At 52.7% G+C, this 19484-nt stretch overlaps 2 protein-coding genes and 1 non-coding gene across 8 annotated transcripts; 1 reads left to right on the top strand and 2 right to left on the bottom strand.

The window, feature by feature from the left end:
* Positions 1-959: 959 nt before the first annotated feature.
* On the top strand, positions 960-11213 carry LOC117645685. 3 transcript variants are annotated; one of them, XM_034386005.1, is made up of 13 exons: positions 960-1183; positions 1761-2017; positions 2093-2153; positions 7012-7242; positions 7536-7630; positions 7933-8245; positions 8326-8885; positions 8963-9100; positions 9195-9754; positions 9865-10050; positions 10150-10324; positions 10496-10680; positions 10764-11213. In XM_034386005.1, exons 1-13 carry the CDS (start codon positions 993-995, stop codon positions 10854-10856), a joined length of 3045 nt encoding a protein of 1014 aa, XP_034241896.1. In that variant the 5' UTR covers positions 960-992; the 3' UTR covers positions 10857-11213. The 3 variants fall into 3 exon arrangements, with proteins under 3 accessions (XP_034241896.1, XP_034241895.1, XP_034241897.1); XM_034386004.1 differs by having other exon boundaries at positions 961-1183; positions 8323-8885; XM_034386006.1 differs by having other exon boundaries at positions 962-1183; positions 8323-8885; positions 9195-9739.
* On the bottom strand, positions 1523-1595 carry Trnam-cau. Its single transcript has one exon. It is a non-coding gene; the product is annotated as a tRNA-Met (tRNA).
* Positions 11209-18520, bottom strand: LOC117645687 (constitutive coactivator of PPAR-gamma-like protein 1 homolog). 4 transcript variants are annotated; one of them, XM_034386007.1, is made up of 15 exons: positions 18383-18520; positions 17235-17557; positions 16974-17146; positions 16636-16896; positions 16195-16549; positions 15840-16118; positions 15573-15757; positions 15309-15477; positions 15099-15240; positions 14887-15012; positions 14385-14806; positions 14069-14295; positions 13835-13972; positions 13633-13745; positions 11209-13550 (listed from the first exon to the last, which is right to left on the bottom strand). In XM_034386007.1, the coding sequence occupies exons 2-15, from the start codon at positions 17449-17451 to the stop codon at positions 13400-13402; spliced, it is 2958 nt and encodes a 985-aa protein (XP_034241898.1). In that variant the 5' UTR covers positions 17452-17557; positions 18383-18520; the 3' UTR covers positions 11209-13399. The 4 variants fall into 4 exon arrangements, with proteins under 4 accessions (XP_034241898.1, XP_034241900.1, XP_034241899.1 ...); XM_034386009.1 differs by lacking the exon at positions 18383-18520 and adding an exon at positions 18312-18329 and having other exon boundaries at positions 13400-13550; XM_034386008.1 differs by lacking the exon at positions 18383-18520 and adding an exon at positions 17961-18236 and having other exon boundaries at positions 13400-13550.
* Between the last annotated feature and the right edge of the window lie 964 nt (positions 18521-19484).

Raw genomic sequence — 19484 nt, 5'->3', positions numbered from 1 at the left:
CCCACGCCACCCCACCACATCTTAAATACCGTCACAATGGGGAAGCCCCCAAAGATAGCCAGTTCCAGGATCGATCTGAGGATCAACTTTCATCAGGCGGCCCGGAGAAAAACGGGACGAGAGGGGAGGCATTTTTCTAGAAGCCCCAAGCCCCTCTCGGCTTGAGTCGCCGAGGTCCTCCCATCAACAGCTGGTCATTGATACGGGGCCAGAAGCAGCCAGAAGGTTCCCCGTCGTCGACCCCTGATGTGGGTCGGTGTTTTCCACGGTGCGGCACTGGAGAGCAGGAAGCGCCCCATTGCGGATTGGGACCCAGCTCACCAGGCCCTGGCCCTGGCCCTCCATGGGCGACATGACATGGGCCTAATGGCTGATGAAGGAGAACGGAGTCGTCACCAAGAGGCCATCGGGACGCGGCTCATTAGCTACCGCTCAACATCCTTCAAATGCGTCAAACGGCCTTGTTATCTTTCCATAGTTCTGTGAGGCCACATGCCAAAACAGTCAAAACCCGAGAGAGGCGTGCCTTTTGTTGCGATTCTAGTCCTCTGTACTTCTAGAACGAACAGGATTGCCAGAGCGTGAGCCTCGATGTCTTCTTGTGGAACCGCGCGCTCGGCGGGAAGGGGAAGGGCGACCGACTTGCTCTGCTGAACTCTGAGGAAACGGGGGCGGGGAAAGACAGGGAGAGACACAGAGAGAGGCGCTAAACTCATCGCAAACCGCGAGCAGTGGCGGTCTAGTGGGCCGCCCTCTCTCTCCTCGCCCCTCTCTCTTGGCCTGGACAAGTCCTCGTACTTCGCTCGTGCCGCGAGCGCAGAGCGCACCAAGCACAACAGCGACCACGACCAACAGCTGAGCGCCCCCCTCCCCACCCCTCCCCCCTGGCGCCCCCTTCCTGCCCCGCCCCGCCCTGCCGGCCTACGTTCCACAGCGGCGCGCGGCGCACCGGGCCGCAGCTCGCCGGCCAGCCAGCCAGGCCGGGGGCATTCATGTTGGAGACGCCGAAGCAGAAACGTCAGCGAGTGGTCCTTCTCCGAGTTGATCGCAGCGCCATGCGCGTGTCCTGCGTCGTCCTCCTGGCCACGGCCGTCATCGGCTGTGGTCTCACGACAGCCAACGCCGCCGAGCCCAGCCTAGCCGACCTCAACGGGCACAGTATCTGGACGCAGCTGGAAGAGGGGTGAGTGTGTGTTCGCTCGGAGTGACGCGAGTGTCACATGCAGACTAGGTTGTCTGGAAGGTGTCACCCTAGCTAGAGTCCTGGAGTGTCTTCCTGGACCACAAATGGTGCTCTACATTTGGGGTCTGTACTGCATCACAACGCAAGTCCGTCCGTCAGTGCTGCTGTAAAAACAAGGACCGCATGGACACCGTGACTCGAACTCTACAGAGGAGTTTGACTCCAACCCTACGAATCCAAGTTGAACGGTTGAAATGAGAAAATGACATCTCGAAAAGATCGCCAAACCGTTTCCTGTAGAATGTCTGAGCCTACTTCACGGAGTTACTCAAAAAGATTTGCCCCGGGTGAGGATCGAACTCACGACCTTCAGATTATGAGACTGACGCGCTGCCTACTGCGCTACCGAGGCCGGATGGTAGAGGGGGCCGAGCCGGCCGCACAGAGTCCGCGTGGTAAGCCCGCGGAGCGCGCGGCAAGTGCGCACGCGCGAGGCGCGACTTTTCAAACTGCCGCGCGAATGTCGCCTTCCTTTCCTTTTTCTGACCGCGAGCGTTGTGTTTGTGTGCGTGTCCAGATTCCGCGGCCTGCAGCAGGCTGCTCTGGGCCGGCCCATGCGACTGCACCCCGCCCTGCAGCAGGCCCTGCGAGGGGTGCCCGGGGTCCTTCCCGACGGCAGCCCCGCCTCCGCGGAGGACGAGCGTCCCGACGAGCCCCCCGAGCAGCACGACGAGGAGGACCTCCTCTCCGGCGTCATGTCGGACGAGAAGGGGGACGAAGATTCGTCGGAGGAGGAGGACGACGGCGACGACGGCGACGCCGCATTCCCCGCAGGTAATTGCTGTGACGCATTTTAAAAATGGACGTCTGTGTGAACCTCAAACTACAAGTACTTTTCATTTGGACCAGGCCCAATGCTGTTCCCCATTCATTCGCTCTTCGATTCGTTCTCATCCGTTTGGTGGAAGGGGTGAGTACGAAAATGTGCCGGTGATGGATATAAGTTAGAATCATTGCCCATTGTCAGGAAAGTGTCCCCAGCGCCTCGAAAAAGACGAAAAGACGGAACCTCGACGATTGACAGGCGAGTTTCGCAGCCGGAAACGAGAAACAAGGGCAGATAAGGCAAGAAAAGAGTGAAAGACGGTGCGGTGCGCTGCCAGTCTGCCAGAGGCGCACGACGACCGGGCTCATTTCTCTAGGAATGTCTGTTTACCTGGCGGGGTCCTCCAGGCCTACCAGGCCTCCGCCCGGCTCACGAAGAGTCGAAGAAGGCAAGGCGCCGTGTTTATCTTGGCCGGCGGCCCTAGGCGGCCCCGGGCCGCTGAAAGCTACATTTGTGAGAGGCGCCTCGCCCGCTTCGCAAGGTAGTGAAGAACAGCGGGCGGGGCACAGGCCGGGTTGGCCGGGGGACGGGGCCTCCGTACCGCTATGTCGAGGCGGGGGCCCGGGCTGCGGTCGGGGCCCCTGGGCCCCTGGGCCCCTGGCTCCGGGAAGGGAAGAAAGAAGATTCGCTTTAGTAGTCCTCGCCTGGCGGGCTGCCGGTGGCTGCCGCCGCCCCAAGCGTACTACTTGACAACAACACAAAAAGCAATGAGGCCCCGGGTTCAAAGCCCCGCGTACGCCCGCCCCTCGTATTTATATCTGGTCCGACGGGTCAGTTGTCAGCTTCACAGCGACAGCGTCGAAAGTTGCTCCTCCGCCTTCGCGGGTGAGCGGTTTTTTTTTGTTCTGTTTTTTTCCGTTGTCCGTCGCTGCCTCCGGCTGCCTATTCGTAGGTGGGGGTGACGTCACCGTCGGGGAAAGCCCCGAAGAAAGTCAGTCACACACTGGGCAGGGACAAAGTGACGCGGTGACGGTCCGCCGGCAAGCTGGCTGTTCGATGCCGATGACGTACAAGTACTAATTCGCGTTCACCTCGAACGGGTGGGGCGGTCGTCTGACGCGTCCGACCTGACGTCGTCCGGGCCGGCGCCCTGGAGAAGGGTCGCTGGCCTCCGCTGCCTCCACTGCCTCGTCCTGTTGCGTTGCGTGGCCCATTCGCTCCCCCTTCCCTCCCTCCACCCGCGGCCCACAAGGTACCCGAGGCTCCAGGCCCGCGGGTGCCTCCAGGTGCCTCCAGGTGCTTCCAGGTGCTTCCAGGTGCTTCCAGGTGCTTCCAGGTGCTTCCAGGTGCTTCCAGGTGCTTCCAGGTGCTTCCAGGTGCTTCCAGGTGCTTCCAGGTGCTTCCAGGTGCTTCCAGGTGCTTCCAGGTGCTTCCCCCGCGGCACGCGGAATCGCCCCGATGGCGGTGGCTGGTCCGGCGTGGCGCCGCGCCGCGCCGCGCCCTGCACATGGAGTGCGATAAGCACTCGGTGCTGCGGGCCGCAGCAGGCGTGGCTAGGCGTGGCGTGCGCAGTACGAGTACCTGTAATAGCGAAGGAGCCCGCAGCTGCCACGGCGCTAGCTGCCGGCTGGTTCAACCTGGTCCGGGTGGTCCGGGCATCCGCGTGCTTTTCGACTCGAGGAAGCTAGAGTCCGTAGCGGCCGCGGCACAGCAGAACTGTGTGACTATTTCCCTTCCCTGGGGGAGAGGACGGCAAAATTGTTTTTTTCCGCAGGCCGCAAGGGGGCGGGCAGAGACCTGATTTGCGGGGTTTGCCGCTTTGCGGACGGCCCGTTGTCGGCTGTAGGGAACAATAAATACATCGGACGGTGTGTCTTTGTTCTCTTTTTACGGTGCCAGTGGGCCGTAAAAGTCCACCGCGAGATGACGATGAGACGATGTGCCGATTCGCGGCGCGGTTTGCGAAGTGTTCGAGAAGTGTCGTTTTTGCGCACGCGAGTCGTTTGTCATTCCGCGTGCATCCCCCCCATCCAGCACGACGGCGTGCGCCACGGCGGCCACGGCGCAAATCAATTCTGAACGCGCAAGGCGCGCGGAACATGGCGGCGGTGCTGGGTGCTGGTACCCGGTGCTGGTGCGCCGCCGCGGTCGCCGCGGTGGAGGGGAAGTCCCCAACTGGTCGCGTGCGCGCTGCGGGCCGCCGAGGGGGGCCGCGGGGCCCGAGGGGGGCGGCCGTCGTCGAAGGCGGTGACCCGCGACGAGAGCAGGCCGCTACTTTTGCTCTAATCGAAAACTAACCACAGGGCTGGGAGCGGCCGGACAAAAGGCCAACGAGCGCCTGCACCGCGAAAATGCAGCTTGCCGATTTGCAGCGCGTTGTTCGCAAGGCTCGTGTGTGCACTGCCAATCTACCTGCAGTTACCTGCAGTGTGTGTTCGCTTGCCAGCCCCCCTCCCCCTTCCTTTTTTGTGTGGCCGCGGTGCGTGAAGGCCCCGCCAGTCATCGCGGTGTACCATCACTCGCCGGCACGGCACACGGCCCCCGGGTCGGGCACCCACTCGACGGGCTGCAGCACGGAGCCATGGCGGAGCCCTTGACCAGGGCGCCCCTCCTCCACCGCGGCGGCTCGTCCTGCTTTGTGTGCTGGCTTCGCTTGCTGGCGGCGCGGTGCGCTTTCCGAGCGCCTCGGCCCGCCGGGCCCGCGCCCTCGAGTCTTTCGAGAGCATTCGAAAGCAGAGAAAGTATTTCCATAAACGGGTGGGCGGGGCGGGGCGGGGCGGGGCGCGCCGAGTCGCACGGGATAACGGCCTCGAGGTTCCCGAGCACGGCGACGACCGCGCACACCACACCGCCGGCGTCGCGACCACGCCGTCAAGCCGCCGCGCCGGCCGGGTCGGCGCCGAGGCACGCCGAGGCGGAAGCCCGGCCAACCGCTCCCATTTTGGACAGCTTTTCCCATTCAATTTCGAAATCATGATTCTGGTGCCGCCGGCGTTATTTCTCGTTCCCATGGACTCGGTGTCTTCCAGCGCTTCCGCCCATCCGCCGTCACGTCCTGGAGGTCCCAGCCCATGCCGCCGGCCGCGGCGGTGGGCAAGGCGGTGGGCAAGGCGGTGGGCAAGGCGGTGGGCAAGGCGGTGGGCAAGGCGGTGGGCAAGGCGGTGGGCAAGGCGGTGGGCAAGGCGGTGGGCAAGGCGGTGGGCAAGGCGGTGGGCAAGGCGGTGGGCAAGGCGGTGGGCAAGGCGGTGGGCAAGGCGGTGGGCAAGGCGGTGGGCAAACGGAACGGTACTGCCCCGGCACCGCCCCGGCTGACTCCCTTCTGCTCGCACACAGCGCACGTTCACAGCGGAGCGGCGATGGCAGGGCAAGCAGTGCCGTGGCGGCGGGCGGGGTGGCGTGGGGCACTGCGGGGCTTCGCGGCTCTCTTCAGCCCTCGCCCCGCCGCCGCACTAATGAGGAAACCAGCCATCAGCCATCACATTTGACGCGGCGCGGAGCCAGGCCCTGGCCAGGCTGCGCGCGCCGCGCGTCATCCCGTCGACCAGTCATCCCCCGCCCCGCCCCGCTCACGCCCCCGCCTGCACCTGCACCCGCGGCGGACACAGTGGCGTCGACGCCGTCCTGATTCGTTTAGCCAGCCCCTCTGCTGCCTGCCCTGTCCCCTCCTTGTCCTCCAATGTCAAAGTCAGGGTGACCCCGACGTCGGGCCTCGCCGCGCAAGGCTGCTCGCCTCGCCGTCGTGGGCCTTGGAGTCCTTGGGGTAGGCCAGCTTTAGGCGCCACCGCACTATCAGCATGCTGCAGACGAAACTAATGGTGTCTACGGGATAGACGGCGCTGCCCTTCCTCCCGTCGGTCCTGACGGTCCTGACAAGGCTCGGGGCCTAGGTAGGCCCCTCGGCTTCCAGCGCCACACTCGCACGTCCATGCGCACGTCAAAAACAGGCGTATTTTTTCCTGGTGGGTGTTTGTGCTCGTGTGTGTACAGTCGCCACTCTGCGCACGCAGGCCGTCCACAAAAGGCCCCCCTATGAATCATCGCCGCCGTCCATGGCGTCCATGGCCCGCAGTCTCCCGTCTCTGCCCCCCTGCGCCGCCGAAGGCTTTGTCTCTCAGGGACAAGCCGTCACGAGCAGGGACTCTTTTCCGCACCGAGCTTTCTGCGGCCGGGCTGCCGAGGCGAGGGCCGTAGAATTTTCCAGCACGAGCTGCCAAGTTTTGACAACAACCGTCTAGGAGTCACTCAGACTTCGTCGTGCTGGGATCGGAGGCCCTTGCGTCACACGGCTGGGCGTGGACCGGGGCACCGGGATTTCGGCGAGCGGTCTGATTCCGAGAGTCGTTTTCATCGCTCTGTCTCGCTCGCACCTTTACGGGACGCCCCGTCAGTGCGAGAGAGAGCGACGAAATCGACTCTCAGTCTGCTGCGTCAAGGAGCGACTCCAGGGCAGGGCCCACGGTCCGCGACCGCCGTGACGTCAGGCGTGACGGCGAAACTGCGCGTGCAATTCGTCGAACTTCTCGGAGCCGCAGAGTCCAGGGAGTCCAGCAGCCTGATTCCGAGAGTCGCTCTGCCTCTCTCGCGCCGATACGGGACCACGGGACGCCCCATGGGCGACAGAGCGACGGAAACGGCCCTCTGAATCAAGCTGCGCTGCTGCGGGCCCCTTGTGATTAGGGCGTCGCGCGGGCTCCACGTCATGGCGTTGCGTTCGCCGAACTGGCCTGGCCAGGCCACCGTCCAAGTCAATTTTCGCCCTCGCGACACACGACAGCCGAGCCGGAGGCACATGGCCATTTCCCGGGACCGAACCCGATTGGACCGTAGAAGTCCGGTTTTATCAACACGAGCGTCCAGGGGCGGATCCAGTGTGGTTTAGGGGAAGTGGGGCGATGTCGCAAAAGTTGCCTACTTGGGCAAAGTGCGACTTTTCTGTTACCTTTCAAGCGGCTTCGCCGCGGACCCACGCCTGGGAGCGTCACGGTTGCTGTCTATTTTCCAGACCCAATGTCTGCATCACGCGAGAGGAGACCGACGAGACCCCCAAGAAGGCCTCCTCGTCGGCGTCCTCGAGCCAGGAGGACGGCGGCGACTCCAGCGACTCGAGGGACTCCAGCCCCGAGGACCACAGCTCGTCCATGTCCGTGCAGTCGTGGCTCATGCCCGGCATGTTCCAGGACTTCCACTTCTCCAGCTGCTCGCAGACCCCCACCACCTACGAATGCACCACCAGGTGAGGTTGGGTTAGGTTTTTTCCTCAATTCATGCCTCAAAAAAGAAGAGGGAATTTGTAGACGAGGCGGCCCCGCTGGGCACGACGACGACCGGCATGTCCAGGACGCGGAACCGCGACAAGCGCGGCGTGGCGTGCCAACCCGTGGCAACCAGACGCTAGAGCGCGATGCTCGTTGTCTCCGCAGCGCCGAGAAAACGAAAACGAGCGTCGCGGCGCCGCCATCGTGCATCACGCACCCGACATGCATGTGGCGGATTGTTAAATGTGTTTGGTGTTTTGAATGTCGGCAGGTCCGCGCACCACGGCGTGCGCAAGAAGGTGGTGACGACGTACCGCTGCTGCCACGGCGCCCGCCGCGAGTACGGCCGATCCGGATGCAAACTGGGTAAGTATAAGGGAGCCGATAAGATCGCAGGCAGGCAGCGCGAGCCGCTAAAAACAAGAACAAAAACAAGAAGGAAAACGGCTTGTTGTGACAGCTTGAGAGCGCTTTTGTCATGTCGCGACGTCGCGGCGCGGCCAGACCGGCGTGCCGTTTGCCGTTCCGTTTCCGCGGAACGCGCCAGATGAAAAACGGGCAGGAAAGCGTGACCGCGGAAACGACAAGAACAAAGGCGTTTAGGTCTTCAGGGTGATCACCGGTGCAGAGAGGGAGGATGATAGCCTGACGCGCCCGTTTGTTGGCAGTGGACATGAGCTCGATGCTGGACACGGCCGGCGAGCTGGGCTCCGTCTTCTCCAAGATGGTCGTCTCGTCCGGGGCGCAGAGCGTGGTGGAGCTGGCCGGGAACGCGACGCTGTTCGTGCCCACCAACGACGCCATGGAGGACTACTATGACGTCATCCTGGACCAGAACCGCGTGCGCCGCGCGCTCGGCCCGCACCCCGTCGTCCCCGTCATGGTGTCCGACGAGGAGGCCCCCGAGGCACCCGCCACCTTGCCCGTCAGAGGACAGCCCGAGCACGAACCACTGCCGATGCCCGTCGCCATGGCCCAGAGGTAGGCGAGCACCGAGAGCTGGTTTGAGCCCCACTCTTGCCATTCTTGCAGCGTGCTAGTGCTGCTTCGTGTTCCAGTAGTGACACCGTCCTCCGCCCCGACGCCGCGGTGCCCGAAGACTTCTCCGCGCGCTCGGACGACGAGACCACCGACGCGGTGCCCGAGGCGAAGATGGACGACGCGGTGACTGCGCCCCCGAAGGCCCCGAAGGTCCCGAAGGGTGACGCGGAGGTCGAGCCCAAGGTGGACGAGGCCGAGAGGAAGGACAACACCGTGGTGCCGAAGAAGGGCTGGCGGATCAACGCCGCCAAGGCCAAGGACCCCCTGGACAACGAGCTGGCGGACCTGCCGGACTCCACCCTGGTGGGCGCGCACCGCGTCGAGGGCCTCGTCGACCTGCTCGAGGTCCGCAACGACCACATCCTCAACACGACGGCCGGCACCACTATCCGCCTCAACGTGTTCGCCACGGGCCCCAAGGGCCGCACCGTGACCGCCAACTGCGCGCGCATCACGCAGGAGCGGCCCGCCGTGGGCGGCATGGTGTACCAGGTCGAGAAGGTGCTGAGGCCCGTCAAGGCCGAGCGCACCATCGCCCACCTGCTGCACGTCGACCCTCGCCTCTCCACCATGAAAAGACGTGCGTACTAGTACAGGGATAGAGGGAGAGGTGTCGGGACACTGTCGGCGGCATCTGATACGGTTTGCTGTTCGCAGTGGTGGAGCAGGCCGGGCTGATGGAGACGCTCAAGACGACGTCGCCGCTGACGGCCTTCTTCCCCACGGACGAGGCCTTCGACAAGATGGACCCGGCGATGCGCTTCAAGCTGCTGAGCGGCGAGGGCTGTGTTGGGGGTAAGTACCGGGCTGGAGCGTGGCGGCCTCGATGGCGGCGGGTTCGGTCCCGACCGACAGCGTCTCACTTTTCTCTATCGTGCTCCCCGTCCAGCCTTTGTGAGCCACCTGCTGGCCAAGCACACGGTGTGCACGGACGCGGCTAGGATGCGCGTCAGTGCCCAGACCCTGGACGGCGACTTCGTCATGCTCAGGAGGGTGCCGGCCGACGTTGACGTGTTCACCCTGGACGACGTCAAGCTCGGCCCCCACGACATCATGGCTTCCAACGGCGTCCTGCACCTGCTCGACGACGTCGTCCTGCCGGACTCGGCCCGGCCGGTGTCGCAGCTGCTCAAGTCGCGCAACCTGACGCACTGGTACGACCTGCTGGAGAAGGCCGACCTCCTCGAGGAGGTGGACGCCGCCCAGAACGTGACGCTGTTCGTGCCCAACAAGGCCGCCATGCTCTCGCCCGAGGGCGAGTTGCTGACGGACTTCATCGGCAAGCTCGGCGAGGAGAAGAACAAGGCGGCGCTGCGCGACGTGCTGCGCCTGCACCTGGCGCGGCCCGCCGTCGAGCTGGACAAGATGAGGAACAACCAGATGCTGCCCACCAGCCTGGACGACACCAAGCTGCGCGTCAACCTGTACGCGACGGTGAGTTGTGCTGGGGTAAGCACTAACCAACGTCAACGGCACCCGGTGGAGGGAAATCGCTAACCTATTGTATATTTCCACCCTCCGCGTCCCTGTTTACGAACTTTGTTTCTCCCGGGTTGCAGATTCCGTTCCTGAACGGCGCCATCACCAGCGCCACGGTGCAGTGCGCGCGCGTCGAGGACGCCAACAACAAGGCGTGCGGCGCCGTGCTGCACGAGGTGGACAGGGTGCTCCGGCCGGCCGAGGACTCCGTCATGCAGATGGTGGAGCAGCGCGCCGACCTCAGCGTGCTCCGCGACATCATCAAGGTGGGCCAGCCGGCCTGACGCTCCGCGCTTTCGAGTGCGGGAACCATTCTCAAACGACGTTTCCTTTTAATTTTAACTCAACCTGCTCCTTTTCGACAGGCATCGTCCTTCGCCGAGAAACTGTCCCAGCCCAACTCCGCGGACTTCCCCGCCTTCACGCTGTTGGCGCCGACGAACGACGCGTTCGAGGAGCTCAAGGACGCCGAGCGCGTGGCCAAGCTCAAGACGGACAAGGGGCACGCCGACTCGTTCGTGCAGCGGCACGTCCTGCCGTGTAAGTCCCCCAACTGATTCCGAGAGTCGTTTCCGTCACTCTGCCTGTCGCTCTTATGGGGCGTCCTGTAGGCGCGAGTGAGACAGAGCGACGAAAACGACTTTTGGAATGACGCGTCGTCTTTTATGGGAGGTTCGCGGTACTAGCGTGGCGCATCGGCTTTGCTTGCAGCCACACTGTGCTGCTCCGGCGTGGGCGTCTCCTCATGGATGTTCACCCACCGCGTCCCCTCGCTCAAGAAGGACGTGGCCCACAAGGTGCGCAGGGACGGCCTGAACCGCCCCCACATCGGCGACGCCGTGGTGCAGCAGTGCGACGCCATCGGCAGCAACGGCATCATGCACGTCATCGACACGGTGAGCAGCGGGCAGCGCAGCAGCCGGCTTTGGCTTTGAGGCAATGTCAACTGCTCGCTTCATTTAACCGTCTTTGTTTTCAGCCGCTGATCCCTCCGACGGTACGCCAGACAGCGCCTCAGAACAACAGAAGACGAACGTCTAACCTTGAAATATTGCTCTTTGGGCTGAAGTAAAAGAGCCGCGCTTTGAAGTATTTATTTTCTTTATTTACGATAGTGTAGAGGCCGTCTCTGGGGCTATGATATCTTCATTTCTTGTGAACTGGAGAGTTTCTGTCGATCTGCACTGATGCGGTGCACCTAATTTAATTGCTACTTTAATTTTAATATGATGAGGGATGGATTCTCAAAAGACTGCTACGGATTTTAAGAAACGATAAATTATTTTACAACTATGTTAATATTTACAGTAGTATGTTCCAACAAGGCTTGTTACAATATTTTTTCAGGTAAATTTACCAATTTATGGACCAACTTACGGGAGTACGAGGTGAAATAGAAAGGGTGTGAAATAAGACAAGATGAATTTAATTCTAGAATTTTTAATACAACCACAAACAGATCAGACAGTATCTAGACCTTTTCCTCTCAAGTCCTACAAAATTCAGCCATTTGAGGCTGAAAGTTCTTCAACAGAAATCCAACAAAGTTTCCTCCTACATATTGTATTTTCAGTAGTTTTTGATAATGAAGATAACACAAATATTGATTATTATTGACAGAGCTGTATAGCAGAGCAAGCATAAAGCAGACCTGTAAAATGCACAAGACAAACCTTCCAGAGCATAATAGGATTACATTATCAAAAACAGAGTTCAGTAACTCTCTACAGTAGATTAATAGAGGACCTCCATAGCTTTGATTATAAGTCCTGTAGAGCTTATTCTTCCAAACGAGTGAAATGAAAATTAACAAATTCATTGCAATAAAAGCTTCATTTGGTTAGTACATACTTTCTGAGATAGTATCTATTGACAGTATGTCTTGGGTACAAGTGCTATGTTACATAACTTACAAGTATAACACAAAATAAGAAAAAAATTATAGAGAGAAAAATAGAGAAGTTAGATGCTAGTTTTCCCTTGAGACATTTGAATGGGGGTGTAGGGGCCCACACTTCACACTCATTACCAAGAATTAACATTAATTCAAACACTGAAAAAATATATATGTATAGATATATATTTATATAAAAAGGTCAACTAAATACTACTTAGAGCCCTTCAAAGCTCCCATACCTTTCAGCTATATTAATTTATTTCAACTGTCAACATTGAGGGGAATAAACACAAACCAAACTAACCCAAAAATATTTGTCCACTGTCAAAGTTATATATATGCTAGAGAAACATTCTCAATCTAAGTTCCATTGCACCCTAGTTACACCATGTGCAACTTCAGCAGAATAAACCAAAACCCAAGTAATAGTGGTACTAACAAGGCTTGGGTGTGCAGCAACACAGTTAACTTGACAATTGTCATTAGTTAAAATTCTATAAAACATAAAAAATATGAAGGAAAAAAAAAGAACAGGAAGATTATTTTCCGGAAGCACGCATTTTGTTTTAATTGATGCCTCAAGCATCATCATATTCCTTAAAATCTAAGCAGAGCAAATAAATGAATGATAAGAGTATGTTTTCCTCTTACAAGATTGAAGAGTAGAAAATATATGTGGGCCCCTCAAGGTATACACACAAAAGTATTTGGCGTTTCTTTCAGTGTTCTTGCACTTTTAGCATAGGCTATCAACCACAGTGTAGTAGAAAATGGGTTCATGAAACTACATGCAATGTTGCAGAATGACAATTTTCAAAATGTTACTTGAAATCATTCTGACAAAGCTGGTAATCCAACAGCAACAATTTCTGAATCACACTTTCAAAAAGTATAAATTGCAGAATTCTTGGAGCACAGAGCTTTAAATAAAGCTTATGAGCAAGTTTCATAATACATTCAATGTATTGGATGAAGCATGAAATCATCTCAAAACGCTTCATGATTTTAACAGAGGATAGGAGGTCAAGGCTCTAATAGTATCAAAGTTCGAATTTAGATCACAAAAGGAAAGTCAAAGCACATATGACCAATAGAATCTTGAATTGGTAGAATATGTATGAGTAGATCTGAAGAGAAAAATCTCTGAGAAGAAGTTCAACAAGAAACCAGTTCTTCTCAGTGCTAGAAGCAGTGTCAGGAGTAAACGTAAGTTCAACAAGCCATCTCAACAACTTCAATTCATTAACAATCCCATGACTGACCTGATATAATGAGCCATTCCAAGTGTCACACATCAAAACATTCTTAATTTTTATGTAACAATATAACAAACATAGAAAAATATACTTCTCACCGTACATTCGAGGAATAATCAATATGACATTTGATCGACAATTTTAGTAAGGCACAAATCATGATCGACAATTAAAAAACTGTGAGTTTTTCCATGATACATAAAAAAAACAAACAAAAAAAACAAGGAAAACATCACATCCTGGTCACAACATTAAGATAAAAGTCACTTTGGTGCATATGATCACCCCATTGACTGGAGATAAGAGCATGTTAAAATTGCTTAAGAGTCAACTGTGCAATTGGTTTGCAGGCAATCAACAAAACTCACAGTAACCAATCAATCACATGGCAGTGCACCACTTCAGTCATCATCAGTAATATCACAAATAGGTGGTTTATGGTCCGTGCAAGAAGACATCTCACTAATTCACAACAACAGCGTCATCACCCTGTTCTTGATGTACTTCATCATTGCAGTCTTTCTTCTCTCCATTGACTGATAAATCTTCAAATTGGTCAGAAATAGCCGCCACTGACTTCTCAATTAGATCAGCAGCAGGAATGGCAGTTATCCTAAAATTAAAAAATTGTGACTAAGTTTAACATGAAAAACTGCAGACCGTGAAACAACCTCCTGAGAATTGCAGTATCTTACCCAGAAGCATCCTCTACCTCCACTGTCATCCCTCGACCCTTAACAGTTCTCTTTTCATTGTTGAGAATACGCTTTGTGCCACTTGGTGGCACAGTACTTTTCTTTTTGATGACCTGAAAGTTAAAAGGTCACAAACCTATGATGCAAGTTCAATAAACCATTTATTGCGGTAACACAAAATTTTTATTTTCAAAGAAATTACCTGGCCTTTTTTACCACGACCTATTACTTTGGATCCAGTCCCTCTTGTCTGAAACAAAGGTCTTTGATGGCTCCGAGGCCCAGCCATACCATTAAAGTCATTCATTGGCATCCTATAAGTCCTCATATTGGGCATCATCTGTGAAAAGGATTTGGGCATACATCTTACCACTACCAGAATGACATAGAATAGAACAGAACAAATATGAAAGGAGGGATGGTTAATGAAACGCACCTGAGGCATAGGTCTGAGACCAGGATGATATGATCCCAATGGTGGAACTGGATGAGCTGAACGGGACCCATAATTGGCTCCCCAACTGCTCACAACTAACCCAGCCACCTCAAGCTGACCACCACCAGGGGGTACGGGTCTCCTCAAAATGCCGCCCCGCCCAGCACCTCGTCCAACTGGTCCACTAGCACCAGGTATCATTCCTGATGTCATCATTCGGATTGGCCCTGTGATGCAAACAAATGCCTTCATTAAAAAATGAACATGAACAGAAAGAAAAATAACAACAAGAAAAGGCATGGGCATTGTTCTTTACCTGCTGCACTTGATAGGGGGGGAATCAAGTTTCTGGCAAACTGTACATCAAGACCTTCAAGGACAGCTTGACGCAAACGCTCTACTTTCACAGCCTGATCAAGACGGTGACCACACAGTTCCCGCAAATTCTTGCAGGCACTAGCATGAGCAAGAGTATGTTGCAGAAGTTTTCCATCAATGTATAACCAAGGACAGCACATGAGCCAAGGTACTGGAGCACCACAGGCATCATTAACCAGGAGAGCAGTTTCAACACCAGCTAATAGCAGAGTAGCCAACTGAACTCCTCGGCTAGTAACCATAGGCAGCTGCAATTCTTGGAGGTACTGAATGTCCATGAGTTCTGGAGAAACAGCTTGAGTGATGATAGCGTCCAACTCATGTTTACGAAGTATTTTCTCGGGTGAGGACATTATGTACCTAGAGCAGAAAAAAGGAGATTATGATGACTCTGGGAAGAAGGAAGAGGAGGGAGGGACATTATTGTTTACTTCACATACCTAAGAACACAAGCAAGGACTAGAAGGTGCTGGGGCACATAAGAGGTATTGAGGATGAGAGGATTGTCTGACCTCATACAGGTCAAAAATGCCCTTAAGCGACGGCGTTTGTCATCAATAGTTGATCTACATTGAAAACATCAAAATCAAAAACTCACATTTTTTGATCACATGGATGCATAGGAAACACCGTGAAAAGTTTCTGCACTTACCCAAACCAAAGTCGCTGGATTGTGGGAACAGCCCAACCAATTTCTTCAGCTCGAACCAAGTCTGGTGATTGGTACTGATTGCTTTTCGACCATAGCCACTCTTTGATTACCAAATCTGGAACTTCAGTCTTCTCTGTACAGTCTGAAATAAATGTATTTCTTTACTTGCACTTGAATAAATTAAGAATAACAGAAAACACTTTACCATACCTTTCTCCTTCTTTGATTTGTTAGCAAGGTATTTATGATGGTGAAGATTGAAGAGAATAGCATACACCATTTGTCTCACTGGTCGATAGAATGAATGAATACTGGGAAGATCTTTGTGTGTTTCATCCTCCATGAGCATAGGTAGCATGATTTCACCATGAGAAAGAATCTAAAAATAATGTTGATAACATTCATTATTGTACAGGAAAATCATACCCTTTAATAAAAATCAGCAAGACCTAAATTACAATCAAAGGAACTTACCTGACAAATGTATGGAGACATGAGACCTTTTTGATGCCTCTCACTAGCAGTACGCATCACTTCTGGAGGTACAGGGGGCAATGGTTTGAGATCTTGAGAATAAGGTTCCTTGTCAGTAATTGTTCCTGAGCATGCTGAAGGAGTGACATCTGACGGCAGATGCTGACTGGTGCCATTGACTGTCCCTGCAATATTCATAATAATAAATTAAAGGGGCACTGAGATTGACAGAGTAGATTGATGAATTGTACTTGATGTAGACAGTACCATTCTCCAGAGTTTCCTTCTCTTCTTTCTGTTCTTCATGAATACCATTTTCTTTGGTGGCAGGAGAAGATGGCGTTTCTGAATCAATTTCTTGAGAAAGATTCAAGGCAGCTGTGGCTTCATTATAGGCAGCCAAACTTTCCTGTTCACTTTCCTGAGTTTCTGAGGCAAATTTGGACGTGTCCAAATCACTGTTTTCACCATTCTCATTAACACCATTCACCTTTTCATTTGGTACTGGCTCCATCTTTTTGGACTTATTAGGATCAGCATTATGTGCTGTAAAGATAGAACAAAACTAAAATAAACAACCACAAAAGAAGACACAGAGACACAGAGAAGAAAAAAAAAATACCTGATGGAGGACGGTAATTTAAAAAGCCCTCTTTTGTACCATTCATATAATACTGAACACATTGCTTTAACTTGGCACTTCGTTTATCACCAGCAGTGCCAAAAACTTGGGTAGCCACAAAATCAAGATTGTCACTGGAGTCCAAAGTTTTCACAAATAATGCAACTGCTTTCACCAGGGCATCAGGCTTCAGACTGTTAGAATCAAGTCCCAGTCGTGTGTAAAATTCAGACAAATCTTGTTCAGTAAGCATGTAGTTACCAAGAAGAGCTGCTAATAGACAAAAACGCTCCCTAGGCAAATCCAGACTTTTGGCTAACTGACTCAGCTGATACTCGCGTGTTTCCACCATTCCCTGAAAATACAAGACTATTAGTACAAAGGAACAAAGCAGCTTGGCACAAGATAAACTAAAAGAAATACAAGCAGTACTACAAATACCTTGTAAGTCAATTTAAGGTTAGATGCTGAGAAGTAGCGTGGTGGGTCGAAGACAGCATACTCGGCATCATCAGCTACCAAGCCATGAAGTGAATTTTCTCGGAGGTAAGCTATAGTTTCTTGTCGATGATCATCCATTGATGTGACTGTTGTGAGACCATGATGACGCATAGCCATACGTAAAGCTGTTCTTAAACCTGTAGGAGGCACCCACCATACTTTAGGTGGGGGAGTGCCCTTAGAATTTATATGCTTTAAAACCTTGAAGAAAGAGACAAAAACAAGTAAATTCACTTTGTCCAATAAATGTAAGAGAATGTCTAAAGTGATTGACGAACCAAGTTGATATTCTGTCGAGCTTTAAGCTGTGTCGCAACCCATTCTTGCATTCGTTCAGATTCAAGACTTCCATTAAAGAAAAACACCAGATCAATTTTTCCGGTTTGGACAGTTTCAATCAGAACTGACAAAAATTGGACCATCCTTTTCCATTCACCACCACTAACCCAATCTGTAACAAATGCCATTTATTTTCATGAGTCAAAATGGGCACATATGCTGTAAGACTTTGGCACAAAAAAACAACAAAATATCTATACCTGAGAAAAAACCTCCATAGAGCCTATCAATGCAACACTCAGCATCAACTACTAAGCTGAACATTTGTGGTCCCCCTAGCAAAGATTCTTTTTGCTTCTTATTTCGTCCATTTTGTTTTGATACGACACTTCGAGCCACTTTGAGTAACTCCACATTGACTGTGCCACCAGGCACACTTGAGCTTTCAAGGAAAGTCTGAAGATCTTGAACGCCCATTTTGGTGGAAGTATAATTAGTTAGCTGGTAACTAAGATCACTGACGTCCTTATTATAAAAGGAGCCAATATCACAGAAAAAAATGCACTCTGATCACGCCTTGCATCTGGAAAAAATGAAAACAGCAATGAATAAACTCACATTGAAATTTGACTACTCCAAGAGTTGCTTCTTACAATCAAACATAATTGAAGTCTTAAGGAAAACAAACGAGTCACATGGATATTTGACACAAGGGCATAAAATACAATGACATCAAAAGTCAAGCACGGGAATGATGACAGCTTTTGAAAGGCACTGGACCCTTAAATGAAATAATAAACTTGAATCAATTCTGAAGTTGAAATTCATGTAATTAACCTCAACACGTCGGTTGGGTTAGAACACACACCCCCAGCAGGGCCACCCGGAACAAGTACAATTGACATGGACGTTGGCTGAGTTACAACAAAAGATAGTCGAGAGAGAAAAAGGGATGAGGCAGAAATCTACATTGTGATTGAACTTACATCGGCAAAATTTTAAAGTTAATTAAATTTTCTAAAACGCCTACTGCCGTCAAGGTTGTGGTAGGGTAGTGCCCGCAGGCCTACGGCCTCACCTACTTCATAATAAATAATAAACGACACAAACAACAGTCGGCCGCTTTTGCTCGAGGATAAATTCGAACGAGATCATGCTCTGTGCTTAGCTGGTGACGGAAATCTACTCGGTCGGGTGTTCAAAAGCAGCCAGTTGACGATTTATACACCCAAAGAAGATCCGAGAAAACCGGCATGGACCAATACAAGGGTTCCGGCGTAGCCCGATTGTTCTATATTTATGTGACAAGGTTGATGACGCACTTCGCGGACACGCACCAACAAAACGCACAAAGACTGTCGTAGGGTCAATTGGTAAACAAAAGGCAAAAACAACAAAACATACGTACAGAGAAATACCGAGAGGACCCATCATACAGAAACCTCCATTTTCTAACGTAGGAGGAGATTTGATGCCAGTGACGTCAGAGCCGGATGCGGAAACAACTGCCTCTTCAGTTTTCAGTACGTACCACTACACGTTTTTGCGTAAGGGTTCAAAAAGGTAAATCTTCCCTCCTCACGCCCTAGCTTTGATGTACCAAACCCAAACAGAGAATGTCTCTAGATTTTATTTATGATATATGAACGTAGTTTTTGCTATTGTCAAAGTGGCTACAAATAGCTGAAGTTGGTTTTATGTTTTTTCAGGATGCACAAAATCATTTCCGCAACTGGCCAGATAGCTTCAGTGGCGGGAAGCGATGGACTGATTCAACTTGGTGTCGTACAGTTCACGTGACATCACAAAAGTTCGTATTTATCAAGGTGTAATGAGCTCATCATTGGATAGCGGCGACTTATAGAACTCTTCAGCAGCAGCAATCGTCATTGAAACATCGATGAATTGGCCGCACTTTCAATGGCAGGGGGGCAAGCTGGAAGTACAGTCTCGCAAAAAGTACTGCGATTTCAGTTTTAGTGTCAAGTTGAAAAAATTAAAACTGTATGGGGAATCAAAATGATGAGCAATACATTCTAGAAATTATGCGTGAAAGAAAGTGTACATCTGTTCCCTATTACAGTCGCTTGGGATCGTTTTTGCGACCCGGGCCTTCTTGATGTTTCTGTCACGGCAGCTTGATGCTTTCAAGCTGTCGCCGGAAGTGAGCTTTGGGTTGGAGACTGCAAAAGTAGTCCGTGGATGTGAACCTTGTTTTTAAATTCCGCCATCTTTAGTTGCCATCTTTGGTTATAGTCTTTCGTGGGAATTTCGTTGTGCTTAAAGACAAAGGTAATCATATCAAACCAGTGGTGTATTTCGACTCTAAAGTTGTTTTAGAAACACATTTAAGTTGTTTTTCATCTTCGGGAATGATAAAATATGGTCGACTCGCTCGAAATGATGTGAAAATGGTTGTGTTTACATTAGTGTTAGAAGACAACGAATGCTTCGCTGTCAGTTTCAAGTGAGTAGTCAAAATATTGGTTATTGTGAGTGTTCAAGTTAAC

The sequence above is a fragment of the Thrips palmi genome, unplaced genomic scaffold (assembly GCF_012932325.1).
Source record: "Thrips palmi isolate BJ-2018 unplaced genomic scaffold, TpBJ-2018v1 HiC_scaffold_19, whole genome shotgun sequence".
NCBI lineage: Eukaryota > Metazoa > Arthropoda > Insecta > Thysanoptera > Thripidae > Thrips > Thrips palmi.
Note: the sequence above shows the minus strand (reverse complement) of the source record. Positions and strands in the feature narration are given on the sequence as shown.